This window comes from Aythya marila (assembly GCF_965140915.1).
Source record: "Aythya marila genome assembly, chromosome: 9".
Classification (NCBI taxonomy): Eukaryota; Metazoa; Chordata; class Aves; order Anseriformes; family Anatidae; genus Aythya; species Aythya marila.
Genome location: NC_139050.1, coordinates 9,614,779 through 9,633,872, shown reverse-complemented (window position 1 = coordinate 9,633,872; position 19,094 = coordinate 9,614,779). Strand labels below are relative to the sequence as shown.

Here is a 19,094-nt window from a genome sequence, read left to right as displayed (position 1 = left end):
GTTTCTTTCTGAGGAAATGCATCCACTCTGCAGGCATCTATATTGCTTCAGGCAGAGGTTCTGCAGGGCTGGAGATATTAGACTTAGTTAATAAAGTGGTATAAACTCACACTTGGTATTGTCAGCTTCTTCTGTATTTGTTGTCCAGGTTACCTAATCTTTGCACTAAGATAATTTGCATTATGCAGACACTCTGAGTCTCCAAGCTGGGCTTTTTGGTGGAATCTTACCATTGTGGCTTGTTCTCTTTTCAGTCCTCATGACTTTAATTGGTCAGTTCTTGATTCTACTTTAAATAGAGACATACAACTGAAGGCATTAGAGAGTTGATCAGCTCTGAGAGTTGCATGAATGACACTCCTTAGGTACTAATAAAAGAGGCAGAAAACAAAAACACTGGATAAAACACTTAGGAGTGATAGAAAAATAAGGTTAAAAAACAAAGATGACAGTAAACCTTTTACATAGCACATAAATCTGACAGCCAATTTGTTTGCTAGAGCAGGCAGGAGAGACAGAGAAGTGATATTAAGATGAAGAGGTCTTCCTTTAAAAAGAAGAGAACATAATATGGGTTCCGCTGTTGTTTGCTTAGTCTTTCAGTGAATGTATCCTGTTTGCACTGTAAGAACAGTTTTCAGGACTGCTACCCAAAGTTAATGGATGCATGACCATAAAATGGTCTGGGAGCATGCAACTAGGGGCATCTCTGAGCTTAAGACGTTGTGCAGCTGCGTCCCCTGAGAGGTGTAAGGAAAAGCTTTATGTTTAGCTATTGTTCCTTTAGGTCAAGCACAGTGGCTGCAGAGTTATTTAGCAGGAAGCCTCTAGGAACAAATCACATAGCAACCCCAAAACAGGCCTCCCTTCTCTCAGGAGGATTGTAGATGTAATATTTGCCAGTTCCGTCACATCTCTGCCCTTCTAAAACATCTGTCTACAAGTTAAATTCTTTTTAGATGTCTGAGCTGAAAGTGACTGGTTCTTTGCATGTATTATCCCCTAGCACTTGGAGTACAGATCTCCCACCAGTGGATTTTGCTTCAGCTGCTGTCTTACACAGTGCTTCAGAGGAGATCTGCTGTGGTACGAACCCAAGGATAACCACGTTATGCACTCTTAAGCTTTGTGGTGGCACCACAGCGGTCTTTCTGGTGAATTTTTTAGTGAATAGTCACTTCTAGCTAGTTTACATGGTGTACCAGATGCAGTTTTCTCTTCTCCCTGCAGCACGTGGTTGGAAAGGTTACATTCTCTAGACATAAAAGGACGATTGCCATTGCAGATACAAGAATCGGTGCAGTGAAGTATTTTGCAATGCTAAAATTACCTAGTAGTTTATCTAAACCTCCAGGCACCATTTTGTCATACTGAGAACAGAGCAGAACTCTGGTATGCCAGCATTAAAAAACTTTTCACTTTCTTTGGGAATCTTCAGTAATATCCAGATCCAGCATGGCTGGGAGTTCTCCATTCCCTTGGCTCTGGACAGAAAGCAGAGCTTCCAGAGGAATCAATCCTGCTGCTTTCAGTGGGACGGGCCCAACAGATGGAGTGAGTCCCTATCATTGACCCTTCCCTGGCTTGTGCAGGATTTGTGTGAAGCTGAAGGGGAAACATCTAACGTGTGTATTATTTAATAATAATGAACAATACCTGTCATAAACAGGAGGCGGCCCAGGAAGGCCATCAGACCTTTTCAGGTACCTGTGTTCTGTTTCAGTATGATTTTCATATGGTGTTTTTGGCAATGTTTTCCAGTTATTGATAGCAATTGGTGTGGACTTTCACCCTCATTCATGTAACTTTTTACATTCAACGACATTTCAACATTCACTTCCCATCCTGTCTTACTCAGAGCTCTGAGATCCCATCAGAGAAAGCTTCTGTCTGTGGAGAGAGATGTGGGTAGTTGGATTTCTTCTTTCTGGTGCTTTAGTGAAAGTTAAGTTTGGACACAGCATGCTGTTAAACACCAGGAGCCACGCTGTTGGTCCCTCCTCCGCAGTTAAAATCTCCTCGCTCGAAGAGGTGGAGCCTGAACTCCTGTGCTCCTGTAAACCCTTTTCTATTGGGAAGTACCTCTCAGCTCAGCCACAGACAGGAAACAGCATATTATTACAGTCAGTGCCTGCCTCTCCACTTCACTGCTGCCAGAAGGAAACTTATCCCAGCTCCTCCTTAAGCAGACAGCTAATCAGCTTGTGGCAAGTGGAACATAGCTCAGAACGACTGGCCACAGAGGGGACTAATCCTATTAATCGCATGTCAAGCAACCTATTTAGTCTTTTTTTTCCAGGGGAGTAGGCTGCTCTGGACACTAGTTTAGAGGAAGATTGAACGTTAAAGGTAAGAGCAGGAGTCTTAAGTTTTCTGGACTGAGCATTGAGAAAAATAGCACCTGTGCCAGCCTAACAGATCAGCGGGAGCTCAGATTCGTTGGAATAAGTGTGCTGCAAGCTCTTACTGTTCAGGTGATCTCTCCTGTATGGATTTATGCAGATAAGTTCTTCAGAACGGGGGTAAAGGTAAACGTGCCTGCAGTGCTGTTGGAAATGCTGCACCCATCAGTTAAGAAATACTGTTTATTAACTGATGATTCACCCTAACCTATGTCACAGGAGAGAGGAAGTGTTGAGATTAGGGTAATACCTCTCCGTCAGCGCACTTGCATGACTGGAGGCAACAATGGTTGTGGCAGGTTGAGGAACAGAGAACTGCTGGTGCTCCTGAATGAGAGCATGCTGTCATCCCTGAGAGGCAACGTGGATCTCACTCTCCAGCCATATGGAAGCCTGAGGTGTGCTACAATTTTTATTATTACCGATTTGTTACTTAGAACTGACTTTATTCAGCAGCAAAGATGCCGGTTTCTGTCTTGTGAAGTTTTATGTGACTGTCTGATCTCCTTCAGACTGTGTTTTTGCTATATTGTCCCAGGACTTGTTGCTGGTGTGGTGGAATAGCATGAATCTTCATTTTGGGGTAATTAACCTGTCCTAAAAACTCAGAGCAAAGTGCTTGAGCTTTAACAAAAGATAAAAGTGCTGAAGGTGCTTCCTGATGAGGAGAGTATGTTGTTGTCTGCAAATTCATTTCACAATGAAGTGAAAGTGCCTTTGCCTCTTCTGTGGTTTTGTGTCAAATTAAATTATTTGTTAGAGTGTTTTAATATGGACAGTTTGTTGTTGACGGAGTGAACAGAGCAGCTGAAGCTGCATGTCAGACAAGGTCTGCTGCTTGTGTTCAGTTCAGGACCTGTGTGCCTGTAAAGCACAGAACTGAAAGCAGAGGAGCTTGAAACAAGACGAACTAGAAACAGGAGGAACCTGGATCAGAGGTTACTTGTGCTGGGTTGAAATACAAGCCTCAGGAAATGGCATGTGACTTACTTTTTACGAGGGGAAAGAATATAAGGCCTTTGTTACATGCTGCTTGCTGAAAGTCAGGCTTGGACTCTTCAAGATCGGGCTCACAGGAGTCAGGGAAATCTGTGTGGTTTGACGCTTGTGCAGATTCCTCGTCTGCCCCATGTGGCCTCCGCCCTTTGAAAAAGATGGACCTTAAAACTATGCTGCAGAGAGTGGCCGGGCTTCCTAGTGAGGGAGGGCATCTTCCCCTGCTTCCTCAGCAGGGCGCTGAGAGACCTACGGGGAAGACGTCAGCTCTCAAAGTGGGCAAAAAGACTTCCTAATTTTGGGACAGACATAGTTACGTTGGGCAGTCACTGAGAGCCCTGGGGGAGATGGTTCCTCACCCCACTCCTTCGTACGCAGTCTCGGATAGCCACATGAAGGTTTGGAGAAGGGAAAGATTAGAAAAGGAGGTCTCACAAACAGGATGGTTCTTCCCCCCTCCTTTTTAAGCTGTCTTCTCTAGATTGGAAAAAATTACAGTGCACATTGGAAAGTCAGGCTTTGCTGGGGGTTGTTGTCTCTTCCACACCCATGTGTGTACACGTTCAGAAATCGTACACTCTGCTAGTGCACTTACTCTGTTTATATTGGCAGCTGTCAGAATTTCCTTTATAAGCAACTGAAAACATGACTAAAGCCATGAATTGCCATGTCTAGTGTCGCTCTGCTTTTTTCCCCCCCTCCCTTCATTAAGTGCAGCTCGGTCCCCATTTCCTGTCAGAACCACTGCAATTTCAAAATACTTTGCTATTTTAGTAGTTTGTAATCCAGACTTCAGTACTTTTTTTTTTTTTTTTTTTTCAGCTTGAGAAAAAGCCCTTCGGTAAACAGACCCTTCTGAGTCACTGTTAGTCAGTGAAAATAGTCATTTAAAATCCTTTCATGTCAAGTGTTTTTGAGACTCTTAATCCAGTCTCCTGCAGGAACTGGTCAGTAGTCTGCTCGCACCAGAGGAGGAAAAAATCTGGAGAAAAGCACATCTAAGCGAGGACAAACGCGGAAGAAGAGTTAGAGAACCTGGAAGAAATTGCCCTGGGTGGGGAGATCTGGTGATTATTGCTGCATGTTACAGAACGACTCAAAAACATGCTAGGAGTTTTCTTAAAAAAGACAAAGCTACTGTAAGAGAAAGAGGTCAGACTGCGATTTATAAATGTTTTTGTGAGAACAGGATAGAGAGCTGGAAAGTGAAAGGGACTGTTTGTGAGGAGCTTTTTTTCTCCCTAAAGGAAAGTTTACTGCTTTGAAATTAGTGTCTGTTATTGCCCGTGTGCCTGAACAATGGGAGCTTTTGTTTGATGTCTGTTTGCTCTTTGTAACCTTCGTGCTGTGTTTGGTGTTTTATCCACCTTCCTGAACAAGTCCGCAGATTCCCGTGCCTTCTCCCCCTTCCAGGTGAGGACACAAAGGCAGTAAAACCTGCGGTAAACAAGAGGTTGTTTGAGAACACTACAGGTTTGTTTTCACATAGGAGCTCCTCTAGAAGAAAGACTCTTTGTTATGTGCATCCTTCGTCTGGTTGCTTTGACGGACAAGGAGAGGCTTGCTAATAATAATCACAGCAATGAGGTCTCTCTCCAGTTGTCGTGCTTGTGATGGTTTCACTGCTGCACACAAACCAAGACTGGTTGTTGCAGGGTACCCAATGTGGAAAGCTGCTCCTCCTCTTTTGTGCTAGCTACCAGCCTCTTCTCAATGCAGCTGAGGATAGGGGTGTGTGAGGAGCTGCTACTAACAATAAGCTGTCAGTAACAAGTCGTTTTCCTACCATAGACAAGGTCTTTTATTGCTCAGTCTTGTGATTTATTAGCTGCTAGCCTTGATGTGTATGAGACCACTGAGACAGCAGCCCTAGCCCTGGTGAACATTGACCTGCCCCTCTGTTCTTCATGGTTTTGCTTCTGTTTGGATGAATAGGAAGGTTTCTCTGAAATACCCTTTGCCTTCCCAAATGTGCTGCTCTTTCTGAACAGCATAGTTGTGCTTGGGAACTCTTCCTGGCAGGACTGCATCCTTTGGAGAACAGATGAAGAGAAGATGGATGTGTGCATCTGCTGCGTGAAGAGAAGGGTGGGTGGGTGATGGAGCTGTCCTAGTGTGCTTTGGCACTTGGCATGGCAGCCCTATGGATTCCCAGTTTCTCTTTCTTCATCCACGTAGAATTCTAGTGATCAGTATGTACATGTTATCAGGTTTGTCTGCATTTCATACAGTGACAAGGTTCTTCTTGCGTACTCTAGGTTTTGACAGCTATGAAGTGGTTACAGAAGTCCTAAAATCTCCCCCTGTCTGTGCTCCTCTTACCGATTGCCAAGAACAGGAATGTGCCTTGTTTAGGAATAGAGTTTCCAGAGGCATGTAGGAATGTGACCCTGGTATGAGAGATGAGCATTTTCCCAGGGAACGCTCTGTCCGGTCTGCTTTCCCACTGCAGCACCAGGGGAGATGGGGACGGGGAGGAGGCACAGATGGAGGGTCAACAGGAGTGAGCTTCACTGCGGGTAAAGCGAAGCAGCAGTAGGTGCCGATGGCAGGGCTCAGAGAAGATGTGCTTTGTAGTGTGCAACCACCTGAACCTAATCGTGTAAAAATGGCCCTGAAGAGCCATAGTCCAGTGCCCCGTGAGAACCTTCTTTGCTCTTCCCCGTTTAGGATGGCATCCAGGTTTCAAGGAGAGAGGATTGGTACGATTTGGGTGTGCATTGGTGGTTGTAAATTTTCTGTGCTGATTAGGTCTAGGGAGCCCCAGCTGATCTGAGCCCTGAGTTATCAGGGCTGGATTTGCTGGCAAAACTGAAGGCTGAGCTGCAAATGGGAAGAGGGATGTTGTGTGTGGAAGAAGGCAAGCCTCAGTCCCCCATGAGTCTTAAGTGTTGATACTCATGTTATTTCTCTCTCCCAGACTTCAGAGACCTCCTAAAATCTTGTTGCTGTGCTGCCTAAGGCCTTCCTTTCCTAATGCTCGGCTCCGCATTGTTTCAGAAACTGACGTCAGGCTTTTAAGGTTTTAGCTGTAAAGGACTGGTTTGAGTCTGAAACTCAGTCTTTCATTCTCCTTTCTTCTCTCTTTTTCATAGAACCACGGAATGGTTGGGGTTGAAAGAGCCTTTAAAGACCATCTCATTCCAACCCCGCTGCACGGGCAGGGACAGCTTTTACTAGACCAGGTTGCCCAAAGCCCCATCCAGCCTGGCCTTCCTTTGAACCTTGTGCATTTGCTGAGGGAGTAGCACTTATCTTATTTACACTTAGTCCATTTTGCCCTCTGTGAGTTTAGCAGTCATGTTCAAAACGTGTAGTGACTTTGCTGGTGTTTGGATCTTGCTGAAGAGCCAGGTGAGGTGTTTTTACACACGCCGTTGTTCATTTACCTGTCATTGTTGCCAGAACAGGAGCTGAAGGGAATGAAATGGTTGGGTCCTCATTATAATCTCACACAACTTTCCTCCCTGAGTTTTTGGGTTCGAGGGATACCAAGAGCTTACTCCAAAATACAGAAGCAGATGTAGTAGTTAGCTGCAGCTGGTGGACATTTTCCCTGCTTTGGCCGTCTGTGATCAAGCCATTTTCTTAGCTCTTTTATTTTTGTGGTTGCAGTTCCTTGGCCTTCTGAGCTCCAGAAATTCCTGCTGTCCCCGTATCCAAATCCTCAACTGTTTTGAATAATCCAGGATCTCTTCAGGGGTTTTATGGCTAACACCTTTGAACATAAGACTATATTTGAACAGGATGTGAGTAAAAGGAAGCCGTCAGAATGAGCAGGTGTTCTCATGCACCCACTTTTGGCTACTCTGAGAAATGTATCACATCAGAAAAACTATATTTAGCAGGGTTGTGTGCCCCCCCTCACCACAGCATTTCTTCAGCCAGCTCCGTGATTGGGCCAGTGTGATCTTAACTTGTTTTGCTGTCTTTTGTGGTCACTGAGCTCACCAGATCCACTCTGATAACAAACAGTCCAACTGCGTGTTTGGCCAGGCTGCCACTTCTCTGCTGAGAAGTTTCTGGGCAGCCAGAAAATGCTGAAGGAGGAAGTGAGCAGAGATGATAAAGTTGTTTGGTGGCAGCGAGACCAGAGAGTGAAGCTTATTCTCTGGCTGTTGGGTGAAGAAAGGTTGTTCAGTACAGGGAAACACCAAAAGGGTGAAGTATAGCAGACTTCTATTTAAAATTTGGTGTCATATAAGTAGTCTTTTTTGGGCTGCCTTTCTAATCCAATTATTCACAGCTGTTCAGTGGGGAAGGACATCCAGGCACATCCAGTCCATTTTTAGAACGTGAAATGAGAAATTTTCTTTGGTTGGCTCTGTTGTTTGCCAGCTGGCCCGATTTGAAATTTCGAAATGTCAGAAAACTGGTGTTAGTTTTGGACAGGAGAGTGTGGGTCGACATGGGGGGGGAAGATTTACGGCCTGGTAAGAGGGCATGTGCTGGCTGAGGAAGAGATGGAGGAGATGAAGCTAAGTTTTGGAAAAGTGTCAGGGAAATGTCAGTATTTGCACAAGACAGGCGATGAAGGCATGGCTTTTTTTTCTTTTTTTTTTTTTAGATTTAGATTTTTTTTAGATTTCGAGTGGGCAGGCTTGGAAGTTGAGAGTTTCTCTGGCAGACTTGTGGAGGGCACGTAAGTGCCTACAGAGGGGCTGATTGTCACCATGGGTCCACCAAAGTTATTTCAGGAGGTTCATTCTCAGTGAGGAGTCTGTAAATCAGGCTGCAGCCTGATTTGAAGTGTCTTCCAGCCTTCCTACAGTTCTTACTCATCCTTAGGGCTCTTCAGGATCGATGAGATGATTGGCAGCTTTTTTTTTTTTTCTTGATGACTGTTACTGAACTCTTTTGCTGGTCATTGATAGGTCTCAATAAAGTCACCACGTGCTGAGCTCTGACCCCAGCTGCAATTGGGCGGGCATCCAGTTCCTACTAAGAAGTGAAATCTGGAGGACCCCGCCCTGAAGGCTCAGTAGCATTTGGGATCCAAAACTTATTTAATATTCCCTTTTTAGGAAGAGCAAGCACTTTTAATATACATAATAGCTCATATCTAGATAAAATTCTGAGCTGTTTCGGGGCAGGAACACTCAGAGTTCTGCCAATCCCCAAGCAAGCCAAAAATGTAGGAGATTATAAATAAATCTTAGGACTTTTTATTGTTGATTTTTTTTTTAAACTCGTAGCAAGACAACTTCCATCCTAGCTCAAAAGCAATCAGATCATTGTTTTTGTGCTCTCCTTTTATATGAGAACAAGAGGTCACTGGATGACATTACTGCTTTGTAAATTTAGAACAAATAAAAGGAAATGCTACTTCACCTAGTGCGTCGTCATCCTGTGGAATATGCTGTTCCAGGATGTTAGTCAAAAGCTGTAGCTGGAACATAAAAAAATAGCCGGGCCATGCTTGTTTCTAGCCACGCTTGCCAACAGGGATGACCAAGTCTCGTGTTCCAGAGCATCGGCTCAGCACGGCTGTAGCTGAGAGCAAACACTCTGACTCCCTGCCTGGCAGAGGACAGGATTTCAGGGGGAAGATTGCTGTGGCTTCTTCTGGAGATGCTAAGAATGGCTTCTTTCTGATGCAAGACACTGGACTGGTCATCGGCCTCATCTAGACAGCACAGAGTGTGCAATAGTCTTTGTACCTGCGTTAGTGTCCTGCAACAGGTGGATGACTGGAGCTGAAATTACTGGCTCATGCAGAAGGAGATAGAAGTGGCAGGATGAGTGATTTTTATTCCCTGTGAGCGTGAGTGTGTTTCTGTCATCTCAGCGGTGCCTTTTTGGGGAATAGTGCTGTGAAATGCCTGCTGCGCATCAGCCGGCACAGGGGAGAGGCCAGCACGCCCCAGGTGTGTGGGGCTGCCTGAAAGGCAGGAGCTGCTGAACTGCTCTGAGAAGGAAGTGTCCTCGCTAACATGTTCCTGGATTCCTAATTATCCTCATTAAAATGTTTAACTGTAACACCACTGCGGGTTAATCAGAAAAACAGGTTTGTATGCTTTCTTAATTTCCCCCAAGAATTGTTACGCTACTTATATTAAAATTTTAATTTGTCCTTTGCAGTGAAGCCTGAATTGTCCCATATTGTCTTTAGGAGTGAGGTTTGCGATTGTATTCTTCTATTTCCGATCTCTGATGATACTGCTAAATCCCAATGCAAATGTTGATTTAATACTGATTAATGGAAAATGTTCTTCATAAATTTATCGTGCACAAAGCTGTGTTTTATTTACAGTTCTGTAATTACACAATAGACCCTTTATTTTAATTCTGTGACTCTGTCTGGATGATTCAAGTATGAAAATCTCCTTGACCTCTTTATTTGTCCTCTGCCTTATAAACTTTAACTTTACTCTATGAACAGAGGATTGTCTAACACTTGATGTGGGGATTTTTAAGGTGTTGTAGTAGATAATAGAAGGAATTAGTGATTCATATATTTGTCAGTCTCCCCAGTGATCCATGAAGTCTGTAGTCTCAGAAATGAATTCTTAAGCAAGGCATCTACATTTCTGTATTTTATACCGCTGTTTTAGATTTCATGTCTTCCAAGGTGACTTAAAAGCAATTCTGTGCTTTAGCCTGTTTCTTTTTTTTTTTTTTTTTTTTAATAAATTGAAATAGTAAAAGGTACAGCACTGCATGGGAGTGTTCTGAAATAGGAACCCTGATGATAATTAATTTTACTAGCTGTTTTAAAATATTTATTTTTCCCCACTGCCCAGGAGTGTGCCAGTGACTTGTTGAATAAACTGGTAGCTCCTCATAAAAAATTGCTCTTTTCAAAGCAATGAAAGGTCCTTGGACTCTTGTTCTAGGATGCTTGGGCTTTCCATAGGGTACCTCTGTACATACACAGTTACAGATGTTCTTGGCTTTGCAGCCAAAGTGAGGCCCTGCACTGCCTCCTCTTAGCAGGACTTCAGAGATGCTGCTCATTCTTCTTTAACTTCACATTGATTTTAGCAGCACTGCTTTATGCTCCATAAAAGGTTTCTCTAGGGTAACCTTTCTTACATAGAGCTCAGATGGAAATAGAGGTAATCTCCCACTTTTCCTCTTTCCCAAGGAAAGAGAAAGACTCCTGTGATTGCCTTCTTTCAGAATAAATTTTATCAGAACTAGAATTGTTTAAAGGAAAATTCAGGAAAAAGGGAAGAAGTTCTTTGAAGTTTTATTTTTAGAAAATAGTAAATACTTATTTCTGTTTATTTACCATTGATACAGATAGGATAATTTTGTTCAAAATAGAATGCTACATGCTGAAACTGTTCCTAATATAAATGGCCAGTCCTTGCTTGGAAAAAGCATTTAGCTCCATTTGTTGTCTACGTGATGTTAGTGGCAGTGGCGTGCTCTTCTAGTTACTGGTAGTCCCCTTAGCATAGTTAGTGTTACTGCAGCTGAATACTGCAGTCTAACCTATAAAAAGAAATACATATTGTGAAAACTGAAGGGCTTAGAATAACCCAGAATTCTACAGATAGACCTTTTTTTAAATTTTCATTAAGTATACATTTCTTACTGCACTCTCTGAGCTGTTCTGATATCGACAAGAAGTCTGCTCTTCAGTTTCAGAGGTTTTTATTTTTAACCTGTTTTATGAATCATAATGAGAGAAATGAGAAATGGACCGGAAAGTGGTAGTTAACGGGTTACATACTGGGATGACGCGTGTGTGGTTTTTTAGTGCTGCTTAACAAAACCTTGGTGGCATGCTTGTGAGAGTCACACCGGCCTCATCAACCTAACGTAGTCCTAGTCTGTATTAATCTGGTGTTGCAGATGTTACAACACAATTTCCTGGAAATGCAAATGATGAAGATTTTTTTTATGTACAAATTGTAGAGGGATAAAGGAGTGTCTGGAAGCTTTTTGAGTTGATTGTATGGGGTTTATCTGGCATGGGTGCTCCAGGCAGGCAGCAGCAGTTCCCCTGTGGCTGTGCAGGCCCCTGGTGGAGCAGGCTGTCCCCCTGCAGCCCGTGGGGCCCACATGGAGCAGATCTCCACGCTGCAGCCTGTGGAGGAGCCCCTGGTGGAGCAGGCCTCTGGTCAGAGCTGCAGCCCGTGGAGAGGAGCCCACGCAGGAGCAGGGGGTCTGGGGGGAGCTGCTGCCTGCCCGTGGGGGACCCGTGCTGGAGCAGTTTGCTCCTGAGGGATGGACCCCGTGGGACAGAGCCGTGTGGGAGCAGGTCTTGAAGAGCTACTGCCTGTGGGCAGCCCCTACAGAATTAGTTTGGTAAGGGCGGCATCTTGTGGGAGGGACCCCACATAGAGCAAGGGAAGAGAGTGACCAAGAAGGGAGCGGTGGAGATGAAGCATCAGGGACTGACCACAGGCCCCATTCCCTGTTCCCCTGTGCTGTTCAGGGAAGGACATGGAAGAGGGTGGTGGTGGTGGGGAATGTGTTTTGAGTTTGCTTCTGGTTTCTCACTGTTCTAGCCTGCCTAGTGATAGGCAATAAATGATATTAATTTCTCCACATTGCATCTGGTTTGCCAATGATGGTAACTGTTGAGCAACTTCCTTGTCCTTTTCTCAACTCTTGTTTCTGTTATATGTTCTCTACCTCTTCCTCTGGAGAAGGGGAATGAGAGAGCAGTTGTGGTGGAGTTTAGCTGTCCATTGTTGTGAAACTACCACCTTGACACAAAGGAGATCCTTTTGTTTTTTTGTTAATGATGCTCAACCTTAATGCGGATTTTCTTAAATCCAGGTCTTGCAAACACTTCAATATTGTTCTTATTTAAAAAGTCAGTTGGATGGAAATAGGACAGACTTGTACACAAAGAAACAGTGTTAGTATAGTGTGGAGAAGAAACACTTCTGTCTTTGGAAGAATAAACGTTGATTTATTGTCAAGTTGGGACCCCAGCTGAATGGATAGCCCTGTGGATAGCAGGCGTGGTCCCCTGACCACGTTAGGACCTTTTATTTCTCTCTACTGCCGCCATCTGACAAACCAAGAGAGCATTGGTGGGAGGCTACACACAGGCTTGTCTGCCTTCCTGGGCAGAATGGAGCTTTGGCACCACATATGTCTTCTACTTGTTTGTTAAACACTGAACTGTTTGTTTAACGTGGGGCAAACAGCACATCAGAGTTAGCCCAGAGTAGAAGCAGACTGAAAACAGTGTTTATAGGAGGCAAATTCACCACAACCCCAAGCTGCTGGTGGAAGTTGGGTTGGACATCTTTTCTGTCCCAAGTACTTGTCAGAAGACAAGAGGATTAAAAGTACTGTCATTTCTCTTTTAGATTGTTTATTTTGCTTCATTTCTCCCCTCTTCTCTCTTCACTTGTCATCAATCTAAAATATTTTTTGGTATGATGTTACAGAGCATTAGAGTTTGTGAGCTCTGCAATCACACTGTAGCTGGGTATGGTATAGCATACTTAAGAAACCACAGAACCACAGGGGATGTAGGTCAGTTTTTAAGGAAAACAGCCCTTATGGGTCATTCTTTTGGTATGTCAGTCACTGATCTGATGAAATTTATGTTAATTTGTCTACTAGTTTTAGGATTTTTCCCTCTTGAATACTTACTATTGTGCTTTCAGTCTAATTTAACAAATATGTTATTTAATTTATTAATTGATAGAAACTGGTACATTAAGCTGTTATTTTTGCAAATTTAATGCCAATTTAGAAAGTCATTAAGTGCGTAAAAAAGTATGCAAGGTCTGCACATGTGATGTATTAACTTTTACTGTCCAGTGCCTGATTTGCGTTGTGCTTACTGGAATATGAGACATATCTTTATTCAGTTCTATATTAAGAATGAGAGTTAATATTTCTGTGGTTCTGTAAGTTTATCAAAAGAATTAATGTAAATTTTGGGAGAAGGGAAACATAGTTCAAAGGTGTAAATGACTTCTGTTGTGAATCTCATTGGTTCTGAAAATAGCTTCAATACTAGCAATAATGTGTTCTCTCACTGTCTTTCACTGACGTGCTCAGAATACACATTAATTTTATCTCTCCCTTCAGATTATCACTCCATGTCGGAAGCTCATCCTTTGTGCTGATAACAGAAAAGAGATGGAAGATTGGATTGCAGCACTGAAGACTGTACAGAACCGTGAACATTTTGAGGTAATAGGAAAATGTGTTCCTTTATACTCTGTGCATCCTCTTCTAAAAACCAGCTTGTTTTGAGATGGAGTCAGCCTTCAGTGAAATTAACAGAAGTCATTTTTATTGACTGTAGTGGGTATAGCATTAGGCCTTCTGTAAAAAGTATCCCAGATACACAGAAATGATTCTCCAAAGAGTGTACTTTATATACTCACTTAGTAACTTTGAGAGCACTTCTTTTCTGAGAGTGTAGATAGATTATGAAACACAGTTCTCCTTCCATTGTCTTTTCACTCTTCTGTTATCCTCCCTGTCCTGTGTTGCACCTTGTCTGCTTGCTATTCTGCCTGTTTCAGTGCATATCTTTGCTTTCTGGGACTGTATGTAGACCAGAACTGCCAGCAAAAGAAACTGTCCTGAGTTCTTCTCACTCTGATGCTTGTCTTTCTGTTCCCTCCATTATGCTAGCAAAATCATTCCTCTGCAATGCAATGAACTGGATTGAGGAACTGATCCTGCTGAAATCTTAATACAAAAAAAAAAAAAAATGGAGAAGGGAAGGATTGACTTCAGCAGATAAATTCTCCAGCTCATTTTCCTATGCACAATTGTAGTGAGACAAGCATGGGAGATAGCACAGGAGCAGGAATTAAGGTCTTGCTTCTTCTTCAAGCAGAAGCATGAGCTCTTCTGGCTTAAAGAGCTTCTTGACCTACAGGTGCTGTGTGTAAACTGCATGTGGCCAACTCTTCCCTAGTAAAGTGTTCTGCTTCTGCCTTTTCTGACTGCTCTGCACAAGTCTTTGTTCTAAGGAAAAGCGGTCTTGTGTCTCTGCTTCAGATTTTGTTGTAATGCATCTATTTTATTAGTCTACCCAGTACAGCATGGACCATTTCTCAGGGATGCATAACTGGTACGCCTGCTCACATGCTCGGCCAACATACTGCAATGTGTGTCGGGAGGCATTATCTGGAGTCACGTCACATGGGCTCTCATGTGAAGGTAAGAGTGCTTCTTTGTCTCCTGTTTTGGGAGTGTCATCTTTATGGCTCCATGCCACATTCTAGAGATCTTTTAAGAGGAATATTGTTAACAGTCTGTTTTCCATACAAGACAGAATCAGATTCTTGGTATTCTGTAAAAAAAAATAAAATATATAATAATAATAATAATAGAAATGATAAAATTTTCATGCTGATTTTAGTATTAGACTTGACAGAAGTATAGCTTTTTTTTTTCATTACCCAAATACTGACATCCCTTATTAAAATGATGCTTCTGAAATTAACAGGTACGTAATTCTGAGGTATGAGATTAAATATTCATGAGAATTCTCCTGTTCATAAGAATAGTCATAAGAAAGTCCTTTCTAAGTGTTTAAATGCCAGGAGGTTATTTTTTTAGCTTTAGCATAGCAGATGTGCATGCCTGTGGACAGCTCATACTTGTAGCATGAATGAGGTTACACCCACACTGTGTAAAAGGATGATGGAGTGTATGACTATGTAAATCACGTCAAGTTTAACAAGGTGATAACGAAGCTTTGTACAAGGAACTAGTAAAAGTGATGAGGCAAGAATTGATAGCTAGCTCATCCTACTCATTATGCTTACAGTTGATAGTTTTGGCAGTACTAACAAGGGTAGTGTGTGCCTATGCTTTCTTATGGAGTCAAATATGGTCACTTGGGAAAGATTTCACACAGACTGCCACATTACGTGTTCTGAAGCTGGATTAATATGTTCTTTTCTTCCTCTCTAGTGTGCAAGTTTAAAGCCCACAAGCGGTGTGCTGTGCGGGCAACCAATAATTGCAAGTGGACAACTCTGGCCTCTATCGGGAAGGATATCATTGAAGATGAAGATGGGGTAGGCATTAGTCACAGTTCCTTTAGCCGTAATCTTGATGTTGAAGCACTGGCATGTGCTCTGTGCAGCTTTCTGCACAGTAAAAGTAGTAATTGTGCCTTTATGTGTTAGTGATATGGGAAAGGTCTCTACTGTCAGAGCATAAAATTCTGCGCGAAGAGTCTGACCAGGGTACCAAGGACGCCTTAATAGCAAGAGAAAACTGCTGCAGACCAGGGGGAGTTGCGGTTAGATAGTTGGAGGCATAGGGAATCTGGTCTGATTTTTGGCAAAGGAAAGATAAATGATAAATATCTTAGCATATGGGATGTCTGATGCAAGTTTTTGTTTCCTCAGTAGCCTGGGGTATATCACCTGGTCTCTTTGTGTTTGAGCATGTTGTGAACTGCCAAAAAAGATTGTTAGGTGTTTTCTAGAAATTACCTTTGCTGTCCTCAAAGAGTGCATGTAAAGACTTTTCAGTTGGATATATGTGAAAGCCACAGTGTATCCTGTTACCTTAAATTGCATGATAGAAAGTCCATATTCGTCCACTCCTCTCCCTCTGTCCCATTTGCAGATCTCGATGCCACATCAGTGGTTGGAAGGAAACCTGCCAGTGAGTGCCAAATGCACTGTGTGTGATAAAACCTGTGGCAGCGTCCTGCGTTTGCAAGACTGGCGCTGCCTTTGGTGCAAAGCCATGGTGAGTTGAATAAATGTCACCATTCCAGTAAAAGGGTAGTCTCTGATCAGCTCTATGATGTGTTCTTTTAGTGACTTTTACTTAAAATGAAATCTCCACCAGTTCTGTCGGTGTTTGCCATGAAGAACCTGATTGTTCAATCTGTAGGTGATAAACAGCCTGCAAGAGAAAGAAGTTTAACTTGTGCTGAAAAGCATCACCGTGATGCATAAAAGACAGACACGAAATAAGTTCCTGGCTTCTCTGCAAGCTCAGTTTCTTTTGATAGTGTGCTTTCATAGAAGAATCCAATTATTCTAGATATGAATCAATGCCTCAGGCATGGGAGGTATTTGATTTTAAGGGGCTGTTTTTTGGCAATTCTGCAAGTTGAAAAGAGAGGAGGAAAAAAGATGATAAAGAATACTAAGTTATTTTAATAATAGAAATTCCTTTCCCATTATAATAGGTTTCTCTTACATAAACACCGTAGTTAGGTCTTGCTATGCTTCCAGTTGTCTATAACATTAATAATGGAAGTATCACAAAATTTATAATGAGTTGGGACGGGTGCTCAGACCCCAAGCAAACCCTCTGTCTTGCAGTCTTCATGTACTAGAAATGACTGAAGTGCCTAATTCTACTTCATATTTACTTTTTTGGTTAGCTTTTCTCATCCCTTCTTCTCTTTCTTCTTGTGTCCCTTATGTGCTCCTCCTTCGTTTTTTTGAATTCTCAGCTTCTTTTTTTGCTGCTTTTCAAGAAGCTAAGGCTTTCCTTGATCTCAGCTGAGGCTAGAATTTTGAAAGCAGAGGACTGGATGGCTTTTAAAAACATAATTTATTATCTGGTTCTTTCAGCACTCAAAACACAGCACATGCTAACGGAAAGAGGGGAGGAGAATTGGTAGAAAACAGATTAGATCATTCTTTAACATGACCTCATTAATGACATTTCCTTGGGTTCTTCCCCTCTTCCTGTCTTCCTATCTGTTACAACCTCTTGTAGGGTGGCTCTATGAGTTATACCACAGTGCCCAAAAAGCGTGCAAATGATTTATTTATTTATTTATTTTGGTATTTTCAGGTACACACAGCGTGTAAAGAGTTGTTGCCAAACAAGTGCCCTCTTGGGCTGTGCAAAGTATCTGTCATTCCTCCTACTGCTCTTAACAGCATCGATTCAGATGGTAAGTATCACTAGTAAGTAGTGCCTTCTTTCTCTTCCTCTCAGTCATGCTCCTTCCTGATAACACTATTAATCCCAGGCTCTGTCAATGATGATTCTGCTTTTGGTGTTGCTGATATTCCAGACTAGAAGATCTTGCTGAAGTATGGTGCTGAGCTGTTTGCTTTGCTTATTACCCTGTAACATCAGTATTTGCTGAGTTGCAGCTGTTAAAATTTATTGAGAACGACTATGTTGCAGAAGCAGTTTGCGAAGGTTGGGGAAGCTGAAAATTTTGACATACTGCTAGGAGATAAGTGTGACATTTGGCAGCATGAGGTATGGTTCATGCTGGATTCAGGGCTGAGTGCATTTGGCATGTAACCAGTGAGTGCCATAAGCACAAAGAAAGTATTAGCTTCTTCATTGCTGTGTTAAGGTATGGGGTGTTTTGTGTTTTTTTTTTCCTCACCCCATCTCTCAGCTTTTCCTCCCTCCCTGCTACCTCTTTCCTCAACATAGGTTTCTGGAAAGCTACTTGCCCACCTTCTTGCACAAGTCCTTTGTTGGTCTTTGTCAACTCAAAAAGCGGAGACAACCAGGGAGTAAAATTTCTACGAAGATTCAAACAGCTACTGAATCCAGCCCAGGTCTTTGACCTCATGAATGGAGGACCTCACCTTGGGTAAGCAACTGTTCTATAGAGGCATGTTTTCCTTGTAAATACCAGAAAAGCACAAAGGATTTATTTGATTATAAGGTCATCCTCAGATGTAACAAGGAGCCTATTTCTCTGAGAAGACTGGGCATATGCAAAGTTTGGAGGGGTTTTCCCCTCCCTGTGTTTGGTATTATTGATTAGTTAAAACAAAACATGTTATTGAAAAAGGTTATTATATCCATTCATCAGTAACAGCAGAACAGCTTGAGGGATTTTGGGGAAATTCCAGAAACACTCCCCTGGAAGAAGACCAAGCATGGAAATTTTGAATCCAGAAGTAAACTGACAACAGACTTGTAACAGGCATCCTAATATACTGTTAACGAGTGTTAACTTGAGTTAAATCGAGTGAACAATCGGGTATCACAGATACCAAATGAATATTGTCAAAATGAGATTTATTCAGAAGGAACTTAACCTGGTAAGTTTGTGAAACATCCATTCCTTAAAGATTTTATGGTGATGTTGGAAAAACATCTCTTATGAATGCTTTCACTAAAGTTGTTTATGCCCTGGGATCTAGGTGACATTTCAGGCTTGTTTACCAGATTTCACTAGAAAATCTATTGATTAAGGAAAAAAAAAAGAGAGAGCAAGCAACCTGTGGAATAAATTCCTTTACTGTTTCTGCAACTCTGTTTAAAACAAATAAACAAGAAAGGTCCCCAGTTTGCTTCTTCTAAACATTTCTGTTGCAACAAATTTGAGTGACTTTCTCAGGAATTAGTACTTCTTATAAATAAGAGCCAACACAAGATGAACCTCTATCATATTTTGATATGATTGACTCAAAGTCTGTTACTGCAACCTACAGGTGCAGGGTGCTAAATCTGGGGAGTGGGTGAGTGACCACTAGGATCTGCTGGGAACTATAGCTGGAACCGTAAAAAGCTGTTTGTTGCCACAGTGCATTGCAAAAGACTGGCCTTTAAAACTGTAGCATGCCATCCAAGGGATGTGCTTGGCTGATAAATAATTTACAGAAAACTTTTAAAATTAAATATTTTCCTTCTTCCTCACCCCAGTTGGACTGATTGTAGAGAAGTATTTTGCCTTTAAGCAGGAGTGAAGAGAAGGAATCAATTACTTTCTCGGGCTGTCATGCACACTAATCAAAGAGCTGCTCTTTTCTCTTTTAAAAAGCAAGTGATAGTACAGGGTAAAGAGCACTTCTTAAT

General features: G+C 42.4%; 1 protein-coding gene across 7 annotated transcripts in view; it reads left to right on the top strand.

Annotated features, from left to right (window-relative positions):
- DGKD (diacylglycerol kinase delta) overlaps positions 1-19,094 on the top strand; it is a 63,454-nt gene that overhangs the window by 19,424 nt on the left and 24,936 nt on the right. For 3 of the 7 annotated variants that reach the window (XM_082767330.1, XM_082767329.1, XM_082767335.1), the window contains exons 4-9: positions 13,410-13,514; positions 14,366-14,498; positions 15,258-15,364; positions 15,924-16,049; positions 17,115-17,217; positions 17,718-17,880. In XM_082767330.1, the coding sequence (XP_082623456.1) occupies positions 13,410-13,514; positions 14,366-14,498; positions 15,258-15,364; positions 15,924-16,049; positions 17,115-17,217; positions 17,718-17,880 (737 nt within the window). Of the gene's footprint in view, positions 1-2,156; positions 2,350-2,621; positions 2,801-8,881; positions 9,406-13,409; positions 13,515-14,365; positions 14,499-15,257; positions 15,365-15,923; positions 16,050-17,114; positions 17,218-17,717; positions 17,881-19,094 lie in introns of those variants that run through there. The other 4 variants (XM_082767334.1, XM_082767332.1, XM_082767333.1 and 1 more) reach the window with 4 other exon arrangements.